General features: G+C 43.1%; 1 protein-coding gene across 1 annotated transcript in view; it reads right to left on the bottom strand.

Moving 5' to 3' along the window:
- Positions 1 to 3278: 3278 nt before the first annotated feature.
- pid1 (phosphotyrosine interaction domain containing 1) overlaps positions 3279 to 21151 on the bottom strand; it is a 29504-nt gene continuing 11631 nt past the window's right edge. The window contains exons 2-3 of the mRNA XM_070828792.1: positions 20761 to 20907; positions 3279 to 5917 (exon numbers count right to left, since the gene is read on the bottom strand). Of these exons, the coding sequence (XP_070684893.1) occupies positions 5417 to 5917; positions 20761 to 20907 (648 nt within the window). The 3' untranslated portion in view covers positions 3279 to 5416. The remainder of the gene's footprint in view (positions 5918 to 20760; positions 20908 to 21151) is intronic.

The raw sequence follows: 21151 nt of genomic DNA, 5'->3' as shown, positions 1-21151 counted from the left end.
CGATGTGCACTGAATCCTCAGGGCTTAGGCTAACAGAGAGTCTGGAGTCTCAGGTTGTGACCCGCTCTCCCCCCCCCCCCTTCATTCCAGTCCACATTTCATTACGACAGGAATCTTAAATCATATGAAGGCTTGAGGGCTCCGTCCAACAGGAGGGATCAGGGGGGGATCTGGACATGATCAGAGGAAATGGTTTGTATGTCAGAAAGAAAGAATCTAACAGACACTGTCTTTGTCATCATTCATCCCCACGTCTGGTAGATACATTGCCTTCAGTACTTTACATTTTAAACTAGTTTTCTGAATGGTAATGCTTTATTTTATACGTCTGCATTTTCGCAAAGATTCTCTCTGACGTTTACTGGAAAGAATTATGCAATTTTCCCTAATTATAGGGAAAATAGAGGAAAATCTGAACATTACGTACATTTTTCAATATGAAATCAATAATTGATGGATAATTTGGGGGTTTAAATGGAGCAGTTCTATCAGGAAAATCCCTATTTTCCCCTTACAGCGCAATACTACAACACTTTCTTTCCAGAATACTTCCTCTGAAATTATTGTGAAATTAGGGACCCATAAAGTAAAGTGTTATCCATATTTTCTTTTCTTTTTTTTAACATTACCTCAGAACATTTCAGCAAAAAGAAATGCATACTGTTTTTTACATATAGTCTTGGTTTACAAGTTCTCAAAAGTTTAATTCTGTAACAGCATGGTGACATGGCGCTTGTCCATACCAAACTACTCGAGCCTTAAAAAAAGGGCAAAATGAAAATGTGTGCACAAAAATGAATATAGTGCCGGTACTGAATTAATTTTTATGTTTTCAATTATCTTAATTGTGGTTTTATACACAGTACTACAGACTACTACTGTAGCTGCCTGGCTACAATCAAACACTTATGCTTACTCTCTCCACTTACAAAATAAAATTGAATGTCTGAAACTTTAAAAATTGTTTCACCACTCAGATAAGATAATGGTACATTTGTGCTTCGAACATAACAAAGTTAGCTAGCAAACAAACAAGCACGCAGGTGACATATATTATTCAAGATGAGAAGATGAAGTTCACTGAGTGGTTACTTTCCTGTTTTTACGGCAAACTGTGACTTTCTTCACCTGCAAAATTATGTTTTAAATTGATGAACATCATACGAGTCGTTCATGGCACAATTCAAACGAGATCAAAAAATTATTTTTCTCATCTTTGTTGACGACTGTAAATATTTTTTCTGGAATAAGGTCCCATGGGGCCCACTGGAAGGGGCGGGACTTCCTCTCTGTTGATGTCCCCGGATTTATTTCCGTCATTGACGCGCCTGCACATCAGTGTACATCAGTGTAAGCAAGCAACAACTTAGCGAGCAGAAGATGGAAACAAACAGAAGAAAGTACACAATTAACCTACCTGTGAGGTAAAAGGGAAAGGCAATGCCAGGAGTAATGTAACAAATTACTGTTCACAGGTAGCAATAAGCAGTGATATCACTTTTAAAACAAGTAACAAACAATAAGTAATACATTTTTCGAGTAAGGAGCCCAACGCTACTTATACTACACAATTCTTTGCATTATGTAATGCAAACTGTGCTTTATCAGTCAAGCCAGAGGCAGCAAGAATGTGTGCAGTTCCTGGCCCATTTCATACATATGTTACACACATATGTTTACAGTACTCCACCACACTCTCTGCAAGAGGCCCAGGCCCCCTGCTTGGGGAGCAGCAGCCGAGAGAAAACGAGAATAAGGCAGAGATAGTGAGAGAATAAGAGCAGTCTGATCAGAGGCCAGTGTTGGCACTGCTCCTCTCCCCAGCCGGACCTCAAGCGTGTGGGCCCTTGGCGGTTCTGGGACTTGGAGGAGGAAGAGCGGCCAGCTGGAGTGGTAACAGAGTGGTATTGTGAGCTGACTGACTGACTGACGCCTCAGTGGAGCGGAGACGCAGGCTGTTGTGGTGGCCTCTTTCTGGGCCCCACAGGGCCCCTCTGTACTGATGCACTGCTGGAAGTGGGTCAGACAGACACAAGAGCACAGTGAAGAGCGATCGGAGACTGTACGCGCAGCAGAGATCCAAGACAAAGAGGCATCTCACAGTGAAGCTTGTGTACAGTGAGCTGGAAGAGAAAGGGTCAGAAGGTTGACATAGTGTTATAAAACTTCTAGTGCGGAGGTGATTATCAGTATAGGGGTCAAATTATTTCATGTGATTGAGGATGACAGTACAAGACTAACAAGGCATTAGATATTTTACCCTAAATAAACCAACGATGCAACAGTAAAAGAATCCGTTTCACTCCTGCCACATGCAAAGTGATGATTATCATCATGAGTTGGACCGTTTATGACAACATGAAAAGGCCTCTTTGGAAAAATATTCAAAGCAAGAGGCTGTAGCCCTTCTTGCCAGAGGGAGGCAGTGTTCTCATTCAACGCACATTAACATTCTTCACAGCATCCATTTTGCCTCCAATTCTCTGCAGCTCTTAAGCTGCAAAATGATCGCCAGCCACAGAAGCAGAGAGCAGCTAGTTATCTTGTTATTGATGTGGGCACTTTGAAGAGAAAAGGGCTGCCACATTCTGGAGGCCTGAACACAACAACACAATAAACGGAAGATCTGAGAAGTCAGAAGAATGTGAAGAATGGGGGAGTAAAACCTCCCTCAGAGGACTGACAAAGGCCGTGTCACACTTAAACCTGAGACACGCTTGGAAGTACCGTTAAGTTGTGTTTATGAGTTTGTTCAGGGCATCGTGACCACACACAGCAGGGGGGGGGCGTAGTGATTGTACTACAAGTGTGTGCGATTTCAAATATTTCAACCCCACCTACACTTGGCATTTATGATCCCATGAAAACAGAGAATGAATAGCTTTTGTGTTAGATTGTGGCTTTAAGTCACATCCAAACGCTCCTTAAAGCATCTCCGACAAACCAAAACACATTTTGTACCTTCAGGAGAATCACATTCCAGCGTGCAGCAACATGTGTGCAAGAAGGTCGAATGAGTGGTTATGCTTTACATCTGTCCTGGCTCCCAGTCAGAGCATCATCTGGTTACCCATTTTGTTTGTTCTGAAACTGAACATGCTTTGTATTTATCCTCCCACACGCAGCCGCAGCGGGGAATCCAGTAAGTTAAACTCAAGCAGAGTTTAAAGAATAAAAACTTCTTTCAGCCAAGATCTGGTGACAGCAGAGAGCGAATGACGGAGATGAGGATTTGAGACAAAACAGACCACACCGTCACACGCTTGGTCTTGGTAAATACTTTATATGCAATTGTTTCTTGATCTTTGCAAACACTGTATAGAAAACACTTAAGGTAACATTTGTCAAACATTTAAAGCGCGTCTGAGCTTTCAGACAGACATGACATAGTAATCTACAGCTTTATAAACACTCTCCCCCCTCTGGCCTGTCCATACGCACCCCTCACCACATTTCCCACCACATACAATCCCTGCCAAACACACACACACACACACACACACACACACACACACATACACACGCGCGCGCACACACAGCCACCGCTATCAGGCTCTCCACTTATTATTCACAGTAGGCTTTATAACACTGTCTCTGTATTGTATGATGGTTCATTTTTTTTATCATTTAAAATAGCTATCAACATTTATGTTGTAATATTTGGAAAGTGATACATTTGTATTTACATAAGCTTATTGAGCAAGATTCAAATACGTTTGTGTACATTTGTATAATGTGTATGTAGGTGTGTATATTTGAGTGTGTGTGTGTGTGTCCCACTGATAGCGTCCAGTCTGTTCAATACAGTCCAGTTAGAAAAGAGGAAAATGGCGAGTAGCTCTAATGAGTTTTTGCCCCACGATGGTGCCTCAGTCACTTGGAGGGGGTAATGCAGGGCAGCAGGGTGACTGGTCACTGACTGACTGTCCCTGTACAGCTGTCTGTGATAGCATGGGGAGACGATGGGTGACTGAAGTGACTGGATGCACACTGGACTCATCATACATTCAGCAGAGGCCGGGAGGTGTCGGTTGTTATTGTGGACGGCTGCGTTTTCGGGCCGTACAACCTCAGTGACTGGCACATTCAGACTCTCATACTCGAGTTTTCATTTCATAAGAGATAAAAGTAAGAAAACGTGGCAATTAGTCACAGTACCGTGTCTGATTTTAAAATGCCTCCTTAAGCATCAAAAATGGACGCTTCCGGGGCGATGAGAAGTTTTCACTTCCAGCTATTAATTCAATATCCCGCCCATAATCCTCCGCCTCTTTTCTCTTTCACACACAGAGATGCAAACACTCACGAGTACATTCATTTACACAAAGTACAGAAGTAAGCAATTACACCTACACACACCGAAAAACAAAAACAAAAAAGAAAAAGGTTGGCACGCACAAATGGCCACACATACACACTGGGACCTGGGTAAGAGACCAAACTAATGTGAGAGGAAAGTGAGGCACATAATCTGACAGGCAGAATCCAGCCTGAATTTTGGTATATTCAAAACAAAAGTCAGATGTGGACATTTAAGGTGTCGCAGACAGGCCCAGGCTTTGAGCCCAGTGAGGACTTCTAAAATCTATGTAGCACCTACGGTATATTCTCCCAGGTGCCTGAAAAATACTCTTAAACTTAAAGTACCCATTAAACGGAGACGGCTATAGAAGCTCTGGCTCCATTGTCCACATGAGTAACAGCCATGCCGGCGAATAATTTTAGGGTTGGTCTAAGGTATCAAAGCGATGATATGAATAGTGCTTAAAGGCGTAGCTTTTCTTTCACATCCTCATTTGCTATTACCAAGGTCGAAGGCATTGTAACAGAGATCCACATAATTAAACATTTAAAGAATTTATGTGCTCCAACAGTCTTATAAACTCTGGGTTGGGACCCATAATAGGTCACAGGCCTATCTCTGATGGGTCCCTACATGGCAAGAGTAGCAATAGGTTGTCAGGAGCTGGGGTCAGAAAACAGGGACTTGAGTTTGTTGTTTTCTGGATGAAAAAGCTTAAGAACCACAAACAGTGTCTCTGCTGGGTGCAGGAGTGACAGTGGTTGAAAATGGAAATGGAAATGTTGAGTCAATCTCTTGAGGGCATTTACAGAGGTGCTTGAAAGGCCCCTCTGGGTCTTTGAGGGCCATTTATTCAAAGTGGCAGCACTTTGCTATCCCTGTATGTAAATGTGGGTCTTTCGGAACTCCTTTTTCATCTATCTTCCCTTTACAGTATTTAAAAGCTACTTCATTATCCTGGGTGTGTTGGTTCACAGGGTCAGTTAATCTTGTTCCAAATTGACAACAGAAAGTGATAGTAGGGGGAATGAGAGAGAGCTGGTAATCTGTCCATCCTTCCAGTCACCCCTCGCTTTGTTAGGATGGGGATCAGGAGTTTAAGTGAGTTTTAGTTCAACCGTCATCTGGAGTCGAGTCTTCAGGGGTGGATGAGTCCTCAGCAAAGTCGTCCGATGAGCCGCTCTTGTGGATGCGGCCATCGCTGCGCATGCTGTGGAAAGTCTTGCGAAAAGCCTCCATCATTGAGTGCGCCAGCTTCTTGGCCTCCAACTTGTTCTCACACTCCACTGCGTGGCAGTCCATCTGGAAGGACAGGTCGTCGTTGATCTCCCGGTAGATCCAGGCAAATACGTTGGGTCTGACGCTGTGGTCGGCTGTGCAGTATGCGATCCGTGCCACCTGGTAGGTGTCCATGGTTACTGAGGCCTCGCCGTGCTCGTCCAAGTGGTGAAGACGCACCTGGAATGGCCGAATCTCGAGCAGAGAGTTGCCTGTGGGCCAGGTGCCCTGCTGCTGGGCCAGGGCACGATGCTCCACCAGACCCACCACCGCTGACTCTGTGCAACCAGACAGGAACTGGGTCCCAGAAATAGTCACCTTACCCAGGTAGGCCACCTGCAGGAAACGAGACACACATGGATTCTGTTAGACTAGTCTTTTCCACATTTTTTACATGTAAGAAACATAATTATGCAGTTGGCTACAAACACACCACTATGCTTTCAGCTACGGTTTGTAAAAAGTCACAGCTGCAAAGGGAAAACAACAAAGATGCCATCAAAAACAGCTTTAAAATGTGGAAAGACCAAATATCTGCTTAGAAATACACTGACTGACTGACTGAACTAACAGAATCCAGCCCCTCAGATAAAATGAGACTATACTGCTCCTTGTCATATTGATAAGAGCCCTGTTGTTGGGATTATTTATAAAGCATTCTTCTTTACAAAGTTATAAGGAAGAGAAAAAGAATAAAAGCAAAAGAGAGTAAAACTTTGTAAAGTAACACCAACTGGAGCAGGCCGGGGTTCTCTGAGTGATACCACCATAAAGTGCATTACAGTAGTACTATAACTGTATGAGAAGCTAATCGAGGAGAAGCAAACGGTAAGCTTTCACTGTGAACTCATTGATTCCATGTTCAGTGTACATCTTTATGTTAATTAACCTAAAAAACTGTGGTGCATTAAGTCTGTCTGTAGTGGTGATGAGAGGCTTTTCTAATTTTCTGTGGTTGCTGTGCCGACATGCTTCCAGAAGAGAAAGATAACACAATGTTGAGCTGTGGCTGCAACAAGGACCTTAGAATACCATAGTAATGACACTGCATACCAGGAGAGCGATAGACTGAGGAGATGGAGAGGGATAAGAGGAGAGAGAGAGAGAGAGAGTTAAGAAGTGAACAAAGCTGGGGTTCTTTATGGGAACGTGGCCAATTCGAGAGCGGTCCAGGAATAATGGCTGACTTGTGCGATTTCTCTACATGGCGTTCTTTATAGCTTTATAAAAATACACAGAGGAGGAGCCTGCTACGAGTCAAACACTCATAGAGTTTTCACTCCTGTCTGTGTTTATACTGGGGCAGGGGAATACTCCTCTCTCCCAAGAGTTCATTACAGCTGGCTTACATGCAGCACACATTTGACACATGGCTGCAGATAACATAAGTGCAATGGTTAGTGCGAATACCACAGGAAAGATGTGAGTCTGGAACAATTATAGAATATGTGGCCTGCATTCAAGGTTCAGTGAACATCCTCCCAATGTCAACCCAGTCTGTGGACTCTAACTCTATCCCCTTACGTAAACTAGTCTTTTCAGTTCTTGTATTTTATTATCCCACAGCAGCATTCGTCCAGTCATCAGATCAATAGATATTAATGCCAGATTGACACAGGACTCTGGAAAATGATACAAAGCAGCGGCCCAGGTGCTGTTTCATTCATCACATGATCTGACTGCTTCTCTTTTTTCACTAGTTTTGTTTAGTCTATAACTGTGAGGTCTACCTGCCCCCGTTCTCTGCTGTGATTTTGACTGAATGGGATCTTTCAGAGTAAGGATGTCTTACAGTCAGCCAGTCACTCCGTCGTCGAGTCCACCAGCATTATGCTTTAGCAGAATTGGTCTTATGGGGGGCAGGTGTAGCATTTACCACGATGCAGGTGCCAATATCTTTGGTGAGGCTCCACTCAACATAGAGTAATTCTTTTGTAAAATGATGCGCTCTTTGTGACCCCAAAGCCGCAGAGCAAAAAGTCATAATCAAGCATTTCATTTCCAGTTCAAAATTTTACAAAATATGCCAATTCACTTTCTTTCCAAAAGTGAGATGAGAAGACAGATATCAATGTCATGTCTGTAGGTTGAGCACGTAGTTGGAGTCAAGAGGTTATTAGCCTAGCTTAGCATAAAGACTTGAAGCAAAGAGAAACATCTTAGCTGGCTGTCTGAAGAAGAAAAATCAACACCTTTAAAGATCACTGTACCTCATGTATTAAATCCATACACAAAATGACAAATTGTGGTTTTAGGGGTAGTTACATGACATAACTACGCTACCACTATGGTGGATTAGTCTCTAAATACCTTGAATGCAGCGCGACATGACACTAATTCCCAGTTTCCTATAGGCAACAGTCAGAGATCCAGGGAGAGAAAGCAGCTGGCTCTTCATGCCTGGTTTTCATTAGTGGTGACCGCGGGGTGGGACATGCACCCTTTGCACCCGATCCATCATTCAGCTGAGTACCACAGGTCTGCAGGAGCAGCTTGGAGGCAGGGCGGTTTGCTAGTCAACCACACTGACACCCGCTTGCAGCCAGAAGGCGGTCAGTCACTCAGCCAGCCAACAAATCCAAAGACTGTGCCAGGACACATCAACCATCCACAATGTGCTGTTTGTATGTCAAACAGCAATAAAGAATCATTGTGGACTTATTTTCTCTGCCCCTCCTATTTAGATATTGAGTTACTTGTTTAAACTGCAATTGTTTCTACTGATTGCTTACTTCCTCGTTGAATGAAGGCCGACTGCTTTGCCAGGTTTAATTCTTTAAGTGGGAGTGAGCCAAAACACAAAAAGGCGGTTAAGGTTTTCTCTCAACCTATATGCATCTGCTCTACTGTCTCTGGTCTTAGAGAACTAGGGAGTGATTTTGTTAATGCACCTGGTTGCATGATAATCACAACTTTGAGTGCCAAGAGAGCTTGGTGAAAAGTTGTAGCAGCTTGATATTCACAGTGAATGACAAGACTTCATTATTCAGTCTGGCATTACCTGTTAGCTGGTTTTGAACAGTGCAATATTCACAGGAGGGTAAAAAGCTTCCTCTGAGGATCCATTGGATGTTTTAAGGAAGGAGAAACATGGAAGTGACTCTCATAATAGAGGCCAAGCAAGGGCCCAGTTCGAACTGTCTGGGCTGAACGATAAATGTCTCTCCAAGTATCAACTTTCCAGACAAGCACAACAACCAAATAAGCTAGTAAAAGGCAGGTAGGTGTGTATATGTATATGTATGTGTGTGTGTGTGTGTGTGTGTGTGTGTGTGTTTACGGTGGAGAGAAAGATAAGTGAGAAGTGTGTGAGGTGTGGAGGTCACCAGACTGAGCAAACACTAGAGTTTGTATCTTCACAGCCCAAACCAAACTTGCAGCTGAGGAAATTGTTATGTTGCTCGAGCAGAGAGATTACTGACTTATAAGTACTACTTTTTTTATTAACTACTTATGAGGCTGTGTTAATACAGCATCAAAACTCTGGATCTCTGATTTTTTTTTTGGTTTACAGTACTTGAATCACCCATTTCAACTGTGCTGGCACTTTTTCCTTCAGGGCAAAGGCAACACTGAGTCCATTTACAGCTGGTATTAAACCGTGGTCTGCAGATGAACGTAGCATCTGTGTAAGGAAAGCTGAACGCACGCCCACTAAATGTGAAACTGAATTGAGCTCATTAGGCGTGGCTGCTGATTAATGACGGTGAACAGGTTCAACTTTGAGAAAATGTAGTCAGAACTGAAAGAATTGGCCAACAATCACAGGTAGACATCTGCTTGAATATACTGCCATCATTCCAGCATCCTGAGTCACACAAATGACAGCTGTGGCTCAGGGTTGTTGCATCATTAATGCCCTGTTACTGCAACAGCAAAGCTTAGTATAAATCCAATATGTGTGAGACACCCTAAGCAAAATTATTTGGCTGTGGGGCAGAACCATCATCACCACAGGCAGAAACACCACTGCTAGAATAATGGACATAAACTAAATAATTGTGCTCCCTGGTACCAACAAGACACTTAGAGTGACAGTGCTAGAAAAACCTGACAGGTGCCACTGAAAAACAAATATCAAATACCAGAATCAGAGTCAGAAATCATAGAAGAAAACATCCACTGCCTGTTACTTGGGATGGTGGACCAGCGGGATCCTGAGAGGATAGATGAAGCTGCTGAGAGGTTGTCGTCAACACAACTTACACCATTCTGTTAGTTAGACCACATATAAGTACAGTAAACCCTTCACAGGATGTCCGTCCCTCTAAACAGACCCCTAATGATAAGAAATGACTAGATTTTCATTGAGTAAAACCTAAACCTAAAAACCAGCTCTGTGATTGACTGGCGACCAGTTATATCCCTCCTCTCGCCCCAATGGCAGCTGGGATTGGCTCCAGCCCCCCAGTAAATTTAAGGATAAACAGTATAGATAATGAATGAATAATCTAATGTCATTTTTGGCCAGTTTGACTGCCCTTCCAGTAATTAACTGGACGCTCCTGCCCTTCATAGACTAGCCCTGCCGTCATTTAGCAAAGTTGCATGATGCAATATTCACGAAAACCAATGATGTTGGAGGCAAATGTCAGGAACAATTTCATGCACAGGAGGGCACAGGCAGCATTACTTTCTAAACGGCTGCGAGGGTCATTGTCAGGTCTGCCCCTCAAAACATGATGCATGCATGATTGTCCCCAGTAATACACAAAGGCATGCTATAGTGACAAGAAGGGAAAGCTACGAAACAAACACATTTGAAGTTTTCTACGAGATCTAATCACTTAAATGAATTTGATTGTGCAGAGTGAATTGAGCAATAGAGACATTTTGTCCATACTTTTTTTTTTCTTTTAACCTTGATTACATGAAATACTTGCCAATTTTGTAAAACAGGGATATTTTGAAATTGCGGGTAACACACATGGAAACAGTAACAAGAAACAGCTGAGCCACAAACATAGAAAATAGTGTACAAAGGCAGATAATCTAGCAGACAACAAGACGAACTTGGGCCAGCAGAAATAACACATCATAAGAAATCTGTTTTAAATTGGAGAAGTTACTTTGATACTTCCCTCTAAAATTTCTTTCCTGCTTTTCTTAAAAATAGGGTTCAGAGTTGAAACCAAACCCTCTAATGTAGTAATACTGAAAACACACTATTACAGCCTTAACTGTGCCGTACATCGTCTTAATCTTGTTTGAGTTTGTAGACAAACATTATGGAAAATTATACTTTGCAGGCTGAAAGAAACCAGGGAGAGATGCAGATAATTACATGAAAAGAGAAAGCACAGTTTTTTATCCAACATCTGACACCAGCTGAATTGAACACGAGGCCTTGAAGCAACTGCGTTTAAATGCTAACAGAAACACGAGCAGTTCTGAGCGCATCTGTGTGTCTGGAAGTGAGCAAAGGTGGCTCTGAGACAAGTTAGTGGGTGACTTTTTAACAGCTAAAGTGTGTGTGAGCATCTTAGTGGGAGTGTGGGAGTGCTTCAGGACGGTTTCCAAATGTACAAATCATGGGATGCGATTGGAACAACGAGGAGAGGCGCTGACTCAAATGATTGTAAATTCTGCAGCCGGAGATGAGACGTGATTCGGGTCGGACTCACTGACAGTGAAGAAATTAGCAGCTTTCAGGATTCAGGTTCAAGCCAAACCGCCTGAGGACTGTCTGTCCACTCTAGCTAGCCACCAGTTTCAGACCAGAACGCATCTGCTGTCTAGGGATGGCTACCAAAACCAGGTGTTCAACAGGCTAAATAGTTAAGGGCCGTCGAATGATAAGCCACAATGCTACCAGTTCTGCTCTCAGTATTGGAGCACTTATACTTCATTAATTTAGGCAACAAAAACATTATTTTGCACCTTTTATCTCACCTCTAATTGCCAATAAGGCAATCCTCTATGATGCATTTTGGCTTTTCCCAATCCGGAGGAGAGATCTCTCTCACCTCTCACACACACCTTGCTCTTAATGACAATGGTGGCAAGAACTAGACACTCAAAAGTCTGGTTGCACTTCACAAGAGTTCATGCCGACAATGCTCATTCTGTTCTTACTGTGTTTCTTTTTTTTCTCTTAAAAAAACAACAAAAGGACCTGTTTAAGTATGGGACCGATAAGCAGTATTGGTGATAGTAGCAGTATGGTTAAAGTGTTAATGATACCCATCCCCACTGCTGTCCTCTGCTCCGGCGGCCTGCTCACCAGTTGTCTCAGCACTGGCGAGTCAGGCAGGCAGCTTAAATCATTCCAGAAATCTACAGAGTCCTTTGTTTCAACTTTCCATGTGTTTCTCCTCGACTCTGAAACTCTGTTGTCTCCTCTTCCCTCCACTCTCTCCTCACTCTTTCACCCATCATCTGTTTTGCTCCCCCCCCCCCCCCCCCCCCCCCCCCCCTTCACCTCTCCTCTATCCTCACATTCCCTCAGCTAACTTACGTTCTATACTGTCAAACTGAAAATATTGATTCCATATGAAGTGATATGGACACAGAAACAAAGATCAGTTGCAGGAACAAAGGTCTTGGGAGCTGCGAAGGAGGAATGCCACGGAGGGAGATGGGAGCAAACCTTGACAGAAAAGAGACCCGAAACAGACAGACGGGAAGGAGAAATCTGAAGTTTAAACAATCCACTGGAGAAGTTAGACATGTATGCATACCTGTTTCGTAGGAGAGACAAAGAAATAGAGTGAAAGTGTTTGTGAGTGTGACACAGAGAGGGGAGGAGCGTGCTTAAACTTTTGCATGTGTGGTGAGACATGTGGCCACCATTACCGACTCTTGGTTTATGGAGGATATTGTCCTATTCTGTTCCCTCTCTCTCTCCTGCATTGCGCTTATTTGCTTTCTTGCAGAGAGGTGGATGAGCCACCGCCAGCAACTGCCTAGCTTAGCTTAACACTGGGAACAGGGTCAAGCAGCTAGTTTGGCTCTGTCCAAAGGTAACAATATCCTCCAACCAGCATCTCTGGGCCAAATCTTAGCAGGGACCAGTTGCCGGCAATCAGCCCTTCTTAGACTCACACTTACATCATGAGGTCTCCAGATAATCCTGAGGGATCACAAGAAGAAGAAGAGTGAAAAGAACATACAAAACCCTGCTTTTAAGACTTAAAATTGCATCTTTTTCTGGTCAAATCTGGATATTTTCATCGTTATAGGCCTCTAGGGAGAAGGAAAAAGTTACTCTTTCATTGAACTGCCCAGAACATACATCCATACTAAGCCCATAACTCATTCTTGGTGGTTAGAAGTAGATATTGCCGGATTTTAATGGACCACAAGCCACAAAGGTTGGGAGTCACTGCACTAGTTCCATCTTAGTCCATCTGTGCTGACAGACATGTATAATAATCATCAGGGAGGTTGTGCAAACACGTACACTACATGGTGGCCTATTAGCTTTTGTCTTTGCATGTTTTAGGTTCTATGTCCACAACTACTACTCATTGAAATATACATTATACACTGGCACGTGCATGCAAACACGTTGACTCTGCCACCGCTGTTTTTAAGCACGTGTCAGTATCAATGCTTTCTTCAATTAATGATAAATGAAGCAAACAGATTTTAACATTTAACATTTTTTGATAAATCACTGTATGCAAAACCAACAATGGCAAAAAAAAAAAAAAGAAAATCGCAATTATGGAAAGACAAAAGAGACCAAAACAGACCTGCGGGGGGGGGGGGGGGGGGAGAGAAGACACAGGGAGAAACTTATTGCTGTGAGCAGATGGAGAGAAAAGCTGATAGAAAGTATTTGAATGCAAAAAAGCGACAGAGGAAAAATGAGGGATACACAGAGGGAGACAGAAAAAACATCCGCAGCCCAGCAAGTGAGCCGGTGGGAAGAGAGAAGGGAATATCTCGGTCCATTCACACAAAAACAACATGATGTCCATAAACCCCATAACATAAAAGGAAAAAATTGATCTAATACTGAAACTAATAAAAACTAAAATAAAACTAAGCAACTGACAATAAAAGCGAAACGAGTAAACCCACTCTGGAAACTGACTGAAACTACACTGAGGTGATAAAAAGTGAAAAATGAAATAAAAATAAAAACTAACGATGAATGCAAAGCTAATAACTCGAAATAACTGTGAAGCACGTGGATGCATGTGTGTATGAGGGCTGCAGAGCTGTGGCAGCTGCCGCGGCTGGAGCCACAGCTGGTCGGGCCATCAGCAGAGAAAGGACCAGAGGGGATGAGAAGAAAAGAGGAGGAGGCATGAGAAAAAGAGAGACGGACGAGGAGGAAGAGGGGCTTAGAGGAATCAATGAGGAGATACCTGTCCCCGCGGAGAGGCTTTGGGAACATGGAGACAGAAGAAGAAAAGATCACTGAGACGACAGGAAGAGGGGCTGAGAGCAGAACAAGGGGGCAGTTGTTGAGGAACGCGTTCGGGTCCTGCTGGATCAAGTCTGGGAACAGACTGTGATGTGAAGGTACAGTCAGTCGGCTACACTGCTGGCGCTCGTCGTCTCTGCATCAGGCACTTTCCCAGACGCTGGTCCAAGGACAAAGTGGTGGTGCAGAGTAGACAAAACACATCTCAATCTGTTTCCTTATTTTTTTCGCCAGTAAACCAGTAAAGGTTTGTGTTCTTTTCCAAATGGCACGAAATGAGATGTCAGCATGAAAATATGAGTGCTGGTGCTCATGCCTAAATGGCTGACTATTTGGAAACATATCTGGCAGTGGTGATTTCATATTGTTATCCAAAAGTAATAAAAGTGCCAGATATTATCAGTGTCCAAAACGAAGCTTGTAACTTCTAGAAAGGTCATTCAGATAAGGCAGAGACTCATGGCAGGTTTATCCAGCTGGACATTTTGGCATAATCACGCACTTATGAGGCTTGACACAAGCTTAAGTTAAAATGGAATAGTTCAACATTTTATTCACTTACTTAGAGTCAGATGTCTGTATGGTGACTATAAAGCTGCAGCCTTCGATTACTTGGTCACACTTGGTCACAAATGCCTTGAGTAGCATGTTATTTCCCTCCTCTCTCTCCACCATAGCCATCAATAATAAGGCATAAAATGGTTAAAAAAATAATTGTAGGGACTAAAAAATCTGTACAAAAACAGAAGCATAAAAAAGACATTTCCCCCTACGAAATAGTATTACTGAATAATCATACTTACTAGATCAATTTCTATTTTTTGTCTGTGGTGGAAAGCTCTGGAATAGTCTAGAGACCTTGTGTTAAAACTTTTAAGTAACTTAGAACAGCACACTTAAAGAACAAGTCAGTATTTCAACTGCAAAACGTCCCTCTTAGTATAAATATAGGTTATAATTATGGATTTTTCTCAAAAATGTGCGTGGGTTTTATGTGTTGAAACTATTTTTAACCTTCAAAATTCCAGCTCAAGTGGAGGCTACAGTCAGTGCCATGACACTGGGATGGAGACAGTCACTGAGCCCAGTATAAAACCGTTACAGCATGTTCTATAGATAAAACACAAACGCCCCACTGTCAGAGACGGAGGTTATCCTGGCGTTCTCCCTCAGCAGGCCCCTGCGTCTGGAACCATGACTGGGAATCCACTGCTTGGGAATGCAGCATTCCTGAGGAGGTTGTTAACATTCCTCTAAACTTATTGAATCAGCAGAGTACAGCTGGCTCCGCTTGCCACGGCATGCAAAGATGGATGAGGGTGTTTTTTTTTTTTTTTTTTTTAAAAGTGCTGTGTGTATTTGCTTGTTTGTGTTGCCCGGTCAGAAGATGCTGTGTGTGTGTGTGTGTGTGTGTGTGTGTGTGTCAGTACAAAATAGAGTCTGAGTGTTTCAATGTATGTCAAGACAGGAGCACCTCAGTGTATATGAAAGAAGCTTTCACATTCCCAGCCCCTTCCATACAGCCTACTATAGGGTAAGATTCTCCATATTCCAATGAGGGTAATAAAGTGTGTCTAAACTGAGGTACTCTTTAACTTTAGACTCTCGGGACACTGGTGCCAGTTACTTTTTCAATTACTGGCCACATAATATGGCCATATACTACACCAATGTGCAATGGGAATGCAAAAAGTTGTTTCTTTCCTTACCAAGGCATGCTTTTGGTCGAGGCACATACAAATAATGAAACCGATGAACATGAGCACCACATGGGGTCCATGAGGATCAGCCTAGGATCAGGTTTTGATTCATACAGTCCAGGTGACACTATAAAGATGTCATAGGAGACAGAGCACACGGCAGATGCATCACGTTTGTCAGGCCATCGAGATTCTTGGAAGAGAGGGAGACGAAGACAAATAAAAAAAAACCAAAAAAAACTGACGACTAAACTTGAGAGAGCATTTGGTCTCACTGTCCAGAAAGTACTGTCTTTTATCCTGGAAGCGCAGAACAGTCCGGGTCAATCAGTGGATCTGAGGGAAGCCTTGAGCCGCTGCCCAGTCTGGCTCCTCTGCTGACGGGTAACAGTGCCAGCAGAGATAACACGCTACTCAACCTAAACCAGCACCCAGTGCAGTGCCTTTATACACCTTGACCTTCCAGTTTCCATACAAACAAACACGCGTTATACTTATACTATACTTAAAATTATGTTTACACAGCATGAACATAACTAGTTTCAAGAGTACAAGTTCCAAATTCCCCCTAATCTTTGATTATCTTGATTATCCAAAATCTTAATCTCCCATTTTAGATTACAGGTAGTGTGGCGTTCTAACTACCGACACAGAACAGCACCATGCAATGACATTTTGGAGTATTTTAAAATAAGTAATCCACAAACTTAGCTTCGCACTCCTTGGCTATAACTTTGGCGACCTCCGTAACTAACATGCCAACGGTCCCGTCCCGTCTTAATCTATTAACACACACACATGGAGGCACCCAACACGGCCCCTGACAGAAAGCCGTCCACCTCTGAGCCGCGTTCTGTCTGATATTTCTTCCAGTTAAAGGGGAGTTTATTTGTGTTTTTCTTTGTGCTTGTGTGGAGATACTTGGATTGTGAATTTTGAAGTCTTGAATCATTGGGTCTCTCTTAATGAAAGAGCCTAATCTAGACCTGCTCTTTATGAGAAGTGATAAGAATTGGCGCTGTATAAATGAAGACTGATTGATTGTATGATTGACTGAAGGCAAGACCACTGACGCAAAGGCTCCATTAGGCAAAAGCACAGACATACACACATTCACCAGGGAACTAAGAGCACTCTCACCCTGGAGGCTGCTAATCATCTAAATGTCATCACTGTGCGTTCTGTTCTCTGTTCACTGCAGAAGAAGTGATGGTACGTCCAGCACACTGACTGACATCAGAATACCAAGTGCAGGGAGACAAAAAGCCTCTCCTCTGTGCCTGACAAAGACATGGCAGGACCAGCATGCCCTGGACTGCTAGTGTGAATGACGTCGGTGTGGGAGAATCACACGCTATCACTGGTTTGGTTTTTACGATACAGAAGTGAAATTATGCCTGGCAGAAGAAGCAAGCCCAGTGCTCAGAATTAGCATGCCCCATAGCAGGAGTTAAATTCTGTCAATACTAGTTAGCCTTATGACTGTCCATCACACCTTAAAGGCAAATACCAGGTGAGAGCATTGTTCCTTTTTTCCCTTTATACCTGTTTTCCCTTGTTGTCGCTGTGATGAAACCCAAAATAACTTTTAAGTCCAGCTTCTGACCAGATTATTTCAATATAATGATAAAACTCAAAGAAACACAAGACTAAAGGACATCCTGGCTTTCTATATCTTTACAGTAATGGCTTGAATTGATACTACTCTCATATGCACAGCTACGTTTGTGCTTTAAAAAAAAACTGAGAATAATAAAATATTTGCAGCTAAAATTGTTGCAGCTCTGCTCTGAGAAATCCATAAATACAAATGTGATCTTTTAGCAGCATTTTGGCAGAGGAAGGCTCTTGGTTTCCTTTCCACATCCATGGTAACACTTCCACAGTCTACACACTGTCTCACCACTGGGCTGCTACAAATGTGAGGTGGACATGAATCAGACGCTTGTGCGCTCATTTACTGTATGCAAGGTATACATGCAGAGCCAAGGGGGCCGCATGCGAAAGCGCGCATTTATAAAACGTAGTTTGGCCAGGCGGGGGTTCTCGTCAGACAACTCTAAACACATGATGACCCCGAAGAGACAAGGCCAGAGACCTGAGGTCAAAATGAGCCACATATTCCTTTGTGAGAGACATGTGAAGAGGGTTTAATACATGCTCTTTTTAACTCTTAAACTAGGGAACAGGTTAAAACTCAAACACACACACACACAAAAAAAAAATCACGTGTAAAGGGTGTGTAAAAGTATTTTGAGCAAGCTCCAGAGTAATTTCACCATTTATCATGCAGAATGAGTGTGGAGCCGGCGTGGCCGTAAAGTGCATTGGACACATTTTCTCAATGGACGTGAAGTGGACTGCTTTGACAGCAGCAGGCCAGGCAGGGCAATGAGAGGAGGCCTTTCATCCTTGCTAGCTGTTAGCTTTGGCAGAGGGACAGGAGCTCTCAGCCAGCCTTTCTGCCTGCCTGTAAACGGGGAGCGCAACTGGGAGCTTGGAGAGAGAGAGAGAGAGAGAGAATAAAAGAGTAAAAGAGAAAGGGGTGAGAAATGAAGAAGAGGGAACATAAAACATACCATGAGGATAATAAACGGTGTTATATTGTAGCGTAGCATAAAAAAGCTGAGCGGGAATCCGGGGCATGGAGTGCAAAAAGACCGTCGTTGCCTCGGTTTTCACCCTTGAGAGGAAAATAGTGTCTGTTTGAGGTCCGGCAGTGGAGGTGCTGAAGCAGGTGGGCAGACAGATATGCAGACTGGCAGGTGGTGACTCAGACAGGAAGTTACACAAGCCAACAGATGCAGGCAGCGAGGCAGACAGACATGCATATAAGGAGGTCGCAGACAGATGAGGGAAATCATTTTTTTTTTTTTTTTTTGTATGTGGCTGGTATTCTGCTGAATAGCTGTAGTGGTATCCATGGCAACGCGGCTTTGGCATTCTCTGTAGCGCTGGAAAGAGCAGCGAGCACGGAGGACTAGCAGCGAGTGGATGCTGGTATTCACACTAGGCAGAGAGAGATACCGGCTGCCTAGGCAATATATCAATATTTATCTTCTATCACAGCAGATTGCTAAACGGACGATACAAGACGCTGCTGTGTGTCGCTGCTACCTTGATATCTACTCTGTGCATCATTAGTTTAGTTTAGCTGGTTAGATCTTCTTGATGCCACCTGAAAATCAAAACATTATCTAAGTTTACCGGTCATTTCTTGTGCTTTTACTATACATCCAATTTGGAAACACTAATTGATTTCTCCCATGTGACACCATGGGTGAGACAGGTGTGGGCGGAGGAGAAACAGGTGTGGGTAGAACACCTTCAGGCTCAAGATGATCTAACTGTCATTTCACATTTTAAAACCAATGAATAAACTGCACAAACTGCTACATAAGTCAGTTTCATCATCCACCTTTGTGCATTTTATGGAGAAGTATTGTAAAGAGGAAGTGCTTTATTTCCAGTCAGGACACTGAGTGCTGAAGCTCGCCAGTTTCCACTGTGCATTCTGGGAAATTCAGACATCCAAAACTGGACTGCGCTGGAAAAACTTTGCTACTGCGACACAATAGAAAATAGCTGGACCTTTGGAAAGTTTTCCACCGACTGAAGTAGACGTGATGCATTTTCCATCAGCGTTGCATTTAATATGCAAAATTGATGAGAATGTGAGGGAGGTGAAACGTTACCTTACTGGTCTGGTTATATGGTTTGAGGTGGACGAGCACTGAGAAAGGAAACGGTTCAACAATTTCACTGCAGCATTTACGAGACGAGAAAATCTTGTATGTCGTTATTGTGCCTGGCAGGCAAACAGCTGTTGAGGAGTGGCGTTACAGGTGAAAAGCTCTGTGGTAAATAATGCATCGCGTTAACAGCGTCACAGCAGCAGGACTGGTTTAACTCGAAAGAAAGCTGTCATCTGTCGGCTCTCGTCTCGTTCCGTGGTCTGTTTTACTCTCATCCTACTTCACTAAGAGGTAATTTTTTTGAATACTACAGCATTAGTTTCTATTTTATAAATCACGTCATCTTGTTTGTCTCCATGTCAACGTGTGTGTATCTTTGTTCAGCCAGACCAAGAAGGCCGTCTTACTGACTTTCACTTCATGTTCACATTTGAGCTTCAGGAGCTTTTGGGAAGTGCTGATGAAGACTCAGCACTTTTGGCCTCATGGCTGCCTTGGGAGAGACTTTTTTCGAGACACATACATTATACGTATATAGACACATGCATGCATTCAATCACGCACACTTGGGATGTGACACTGCTTGAGCATTTTAGTGTGCGTTTCTGTTCACTCCTCTGCACAGTGATCCATAAAAACACAGATATCAACAACAAGCATGGGGACTGTGCGTTCCACACGTGTGTGTTTTGGCATTAATTTCAAGAGAGAATTATTTTTTCCTCACATTTTAAGGCGACTGCCAGGTATGAACTGTTTGTTTTAGTTATGGTCATGTTGGACTCTCTTCAGCTCCTTTTCCGACATGCTTGTTAATGGAGCAGCAAAAGTGACCAAAAACAACATTTAACGAACAAAACAAAATCCTGGTACCCACACAGCCACTCTAAGCTGTCTCAGATGTGCCCACAGTCGTCTCAGTTTATTTGCTGTGCTTACACTGCTGTGGCACAAGGCGGGCAAATACACAAAGACAAACTCAGTTACTTGTTTGGAAGTGTTATGTGTAATAACAGAGCAAGGCTGCTATTTTAATCTGTAGCCCTGTTTGTTTTCTGTTTTGAGGACAGAGAAAAGAGAATGGGCTGCACGTCAAACGGCTCACTGGATCAAACTCTGCATCCGACATTTGCACAGCCAGAGGAGAGGAGGAAAACAAGCACCCCAGAACACGCACACACACACACATATATCCATGCACGCACATTTAATATTAATTATTCAACGATGTGATTCAGACACAAAAACTTCAAAAACTCTCTATGTGTTGTGGAAATGAATGAAGCTTGTGAGTCCAAAAAGAAAAGGGAAAATGGTTTTGGATTATGGTTTTATTAATGCTATTACAGAATTACTGTTCAGGAACAGGGTGTGGATTTGGGGATTATTAGGTCCATGTGATCCTACCTTGTATCCAGCATGGGTCCTGCTCTTTGTAAGCGGCGTGGTGGAGCAGAGCTCGATGGCCTCCGGCTCGTGAAAGATCACCGTGGGCAGCGGCTCCTTCCTCAGCGTCAGCACATTCAGCTTGGTCTTCAGCATGGTCTGGAAGTGCTGATGGAGAAAAGAAATACACACCGTGCTTTAAGCAAACTTACAATCAGTACTATAAGCTATAAGCCTGTAGGTTAACACTAGTAGTTTCCTCATAAGCACAGCTAGAGGCTAAAAAAAAATGCAACCTCAACAACATCAGCATTTAATGGTATTTGTCCTTTATAGGTGTGTAGTACAAAATAAGAGATGAGTGTCGCCACCTGTCATTTATACAGGTAGAAAAACATGCTGTTCGGCGCAC

This window comes from Pempheris klunzingeri, chromosome 4 (genome assembly GCF_042242105.1).
Source record: "Pempheris klunzingeri isolate RE-2024b chromosome 4, fPemKlu1.hap1, whole genome shotgun sequence".
Lineage (NCBI taxonomy): Eukaryota > Metazoa > Chordata > Actinopteri > Acropomatiformes > Pempheridae > Pempheris > Pempheris klunzingeri.
This window is presented reverse-complemented; position numbering and strand designations above follow the sequence as displayed.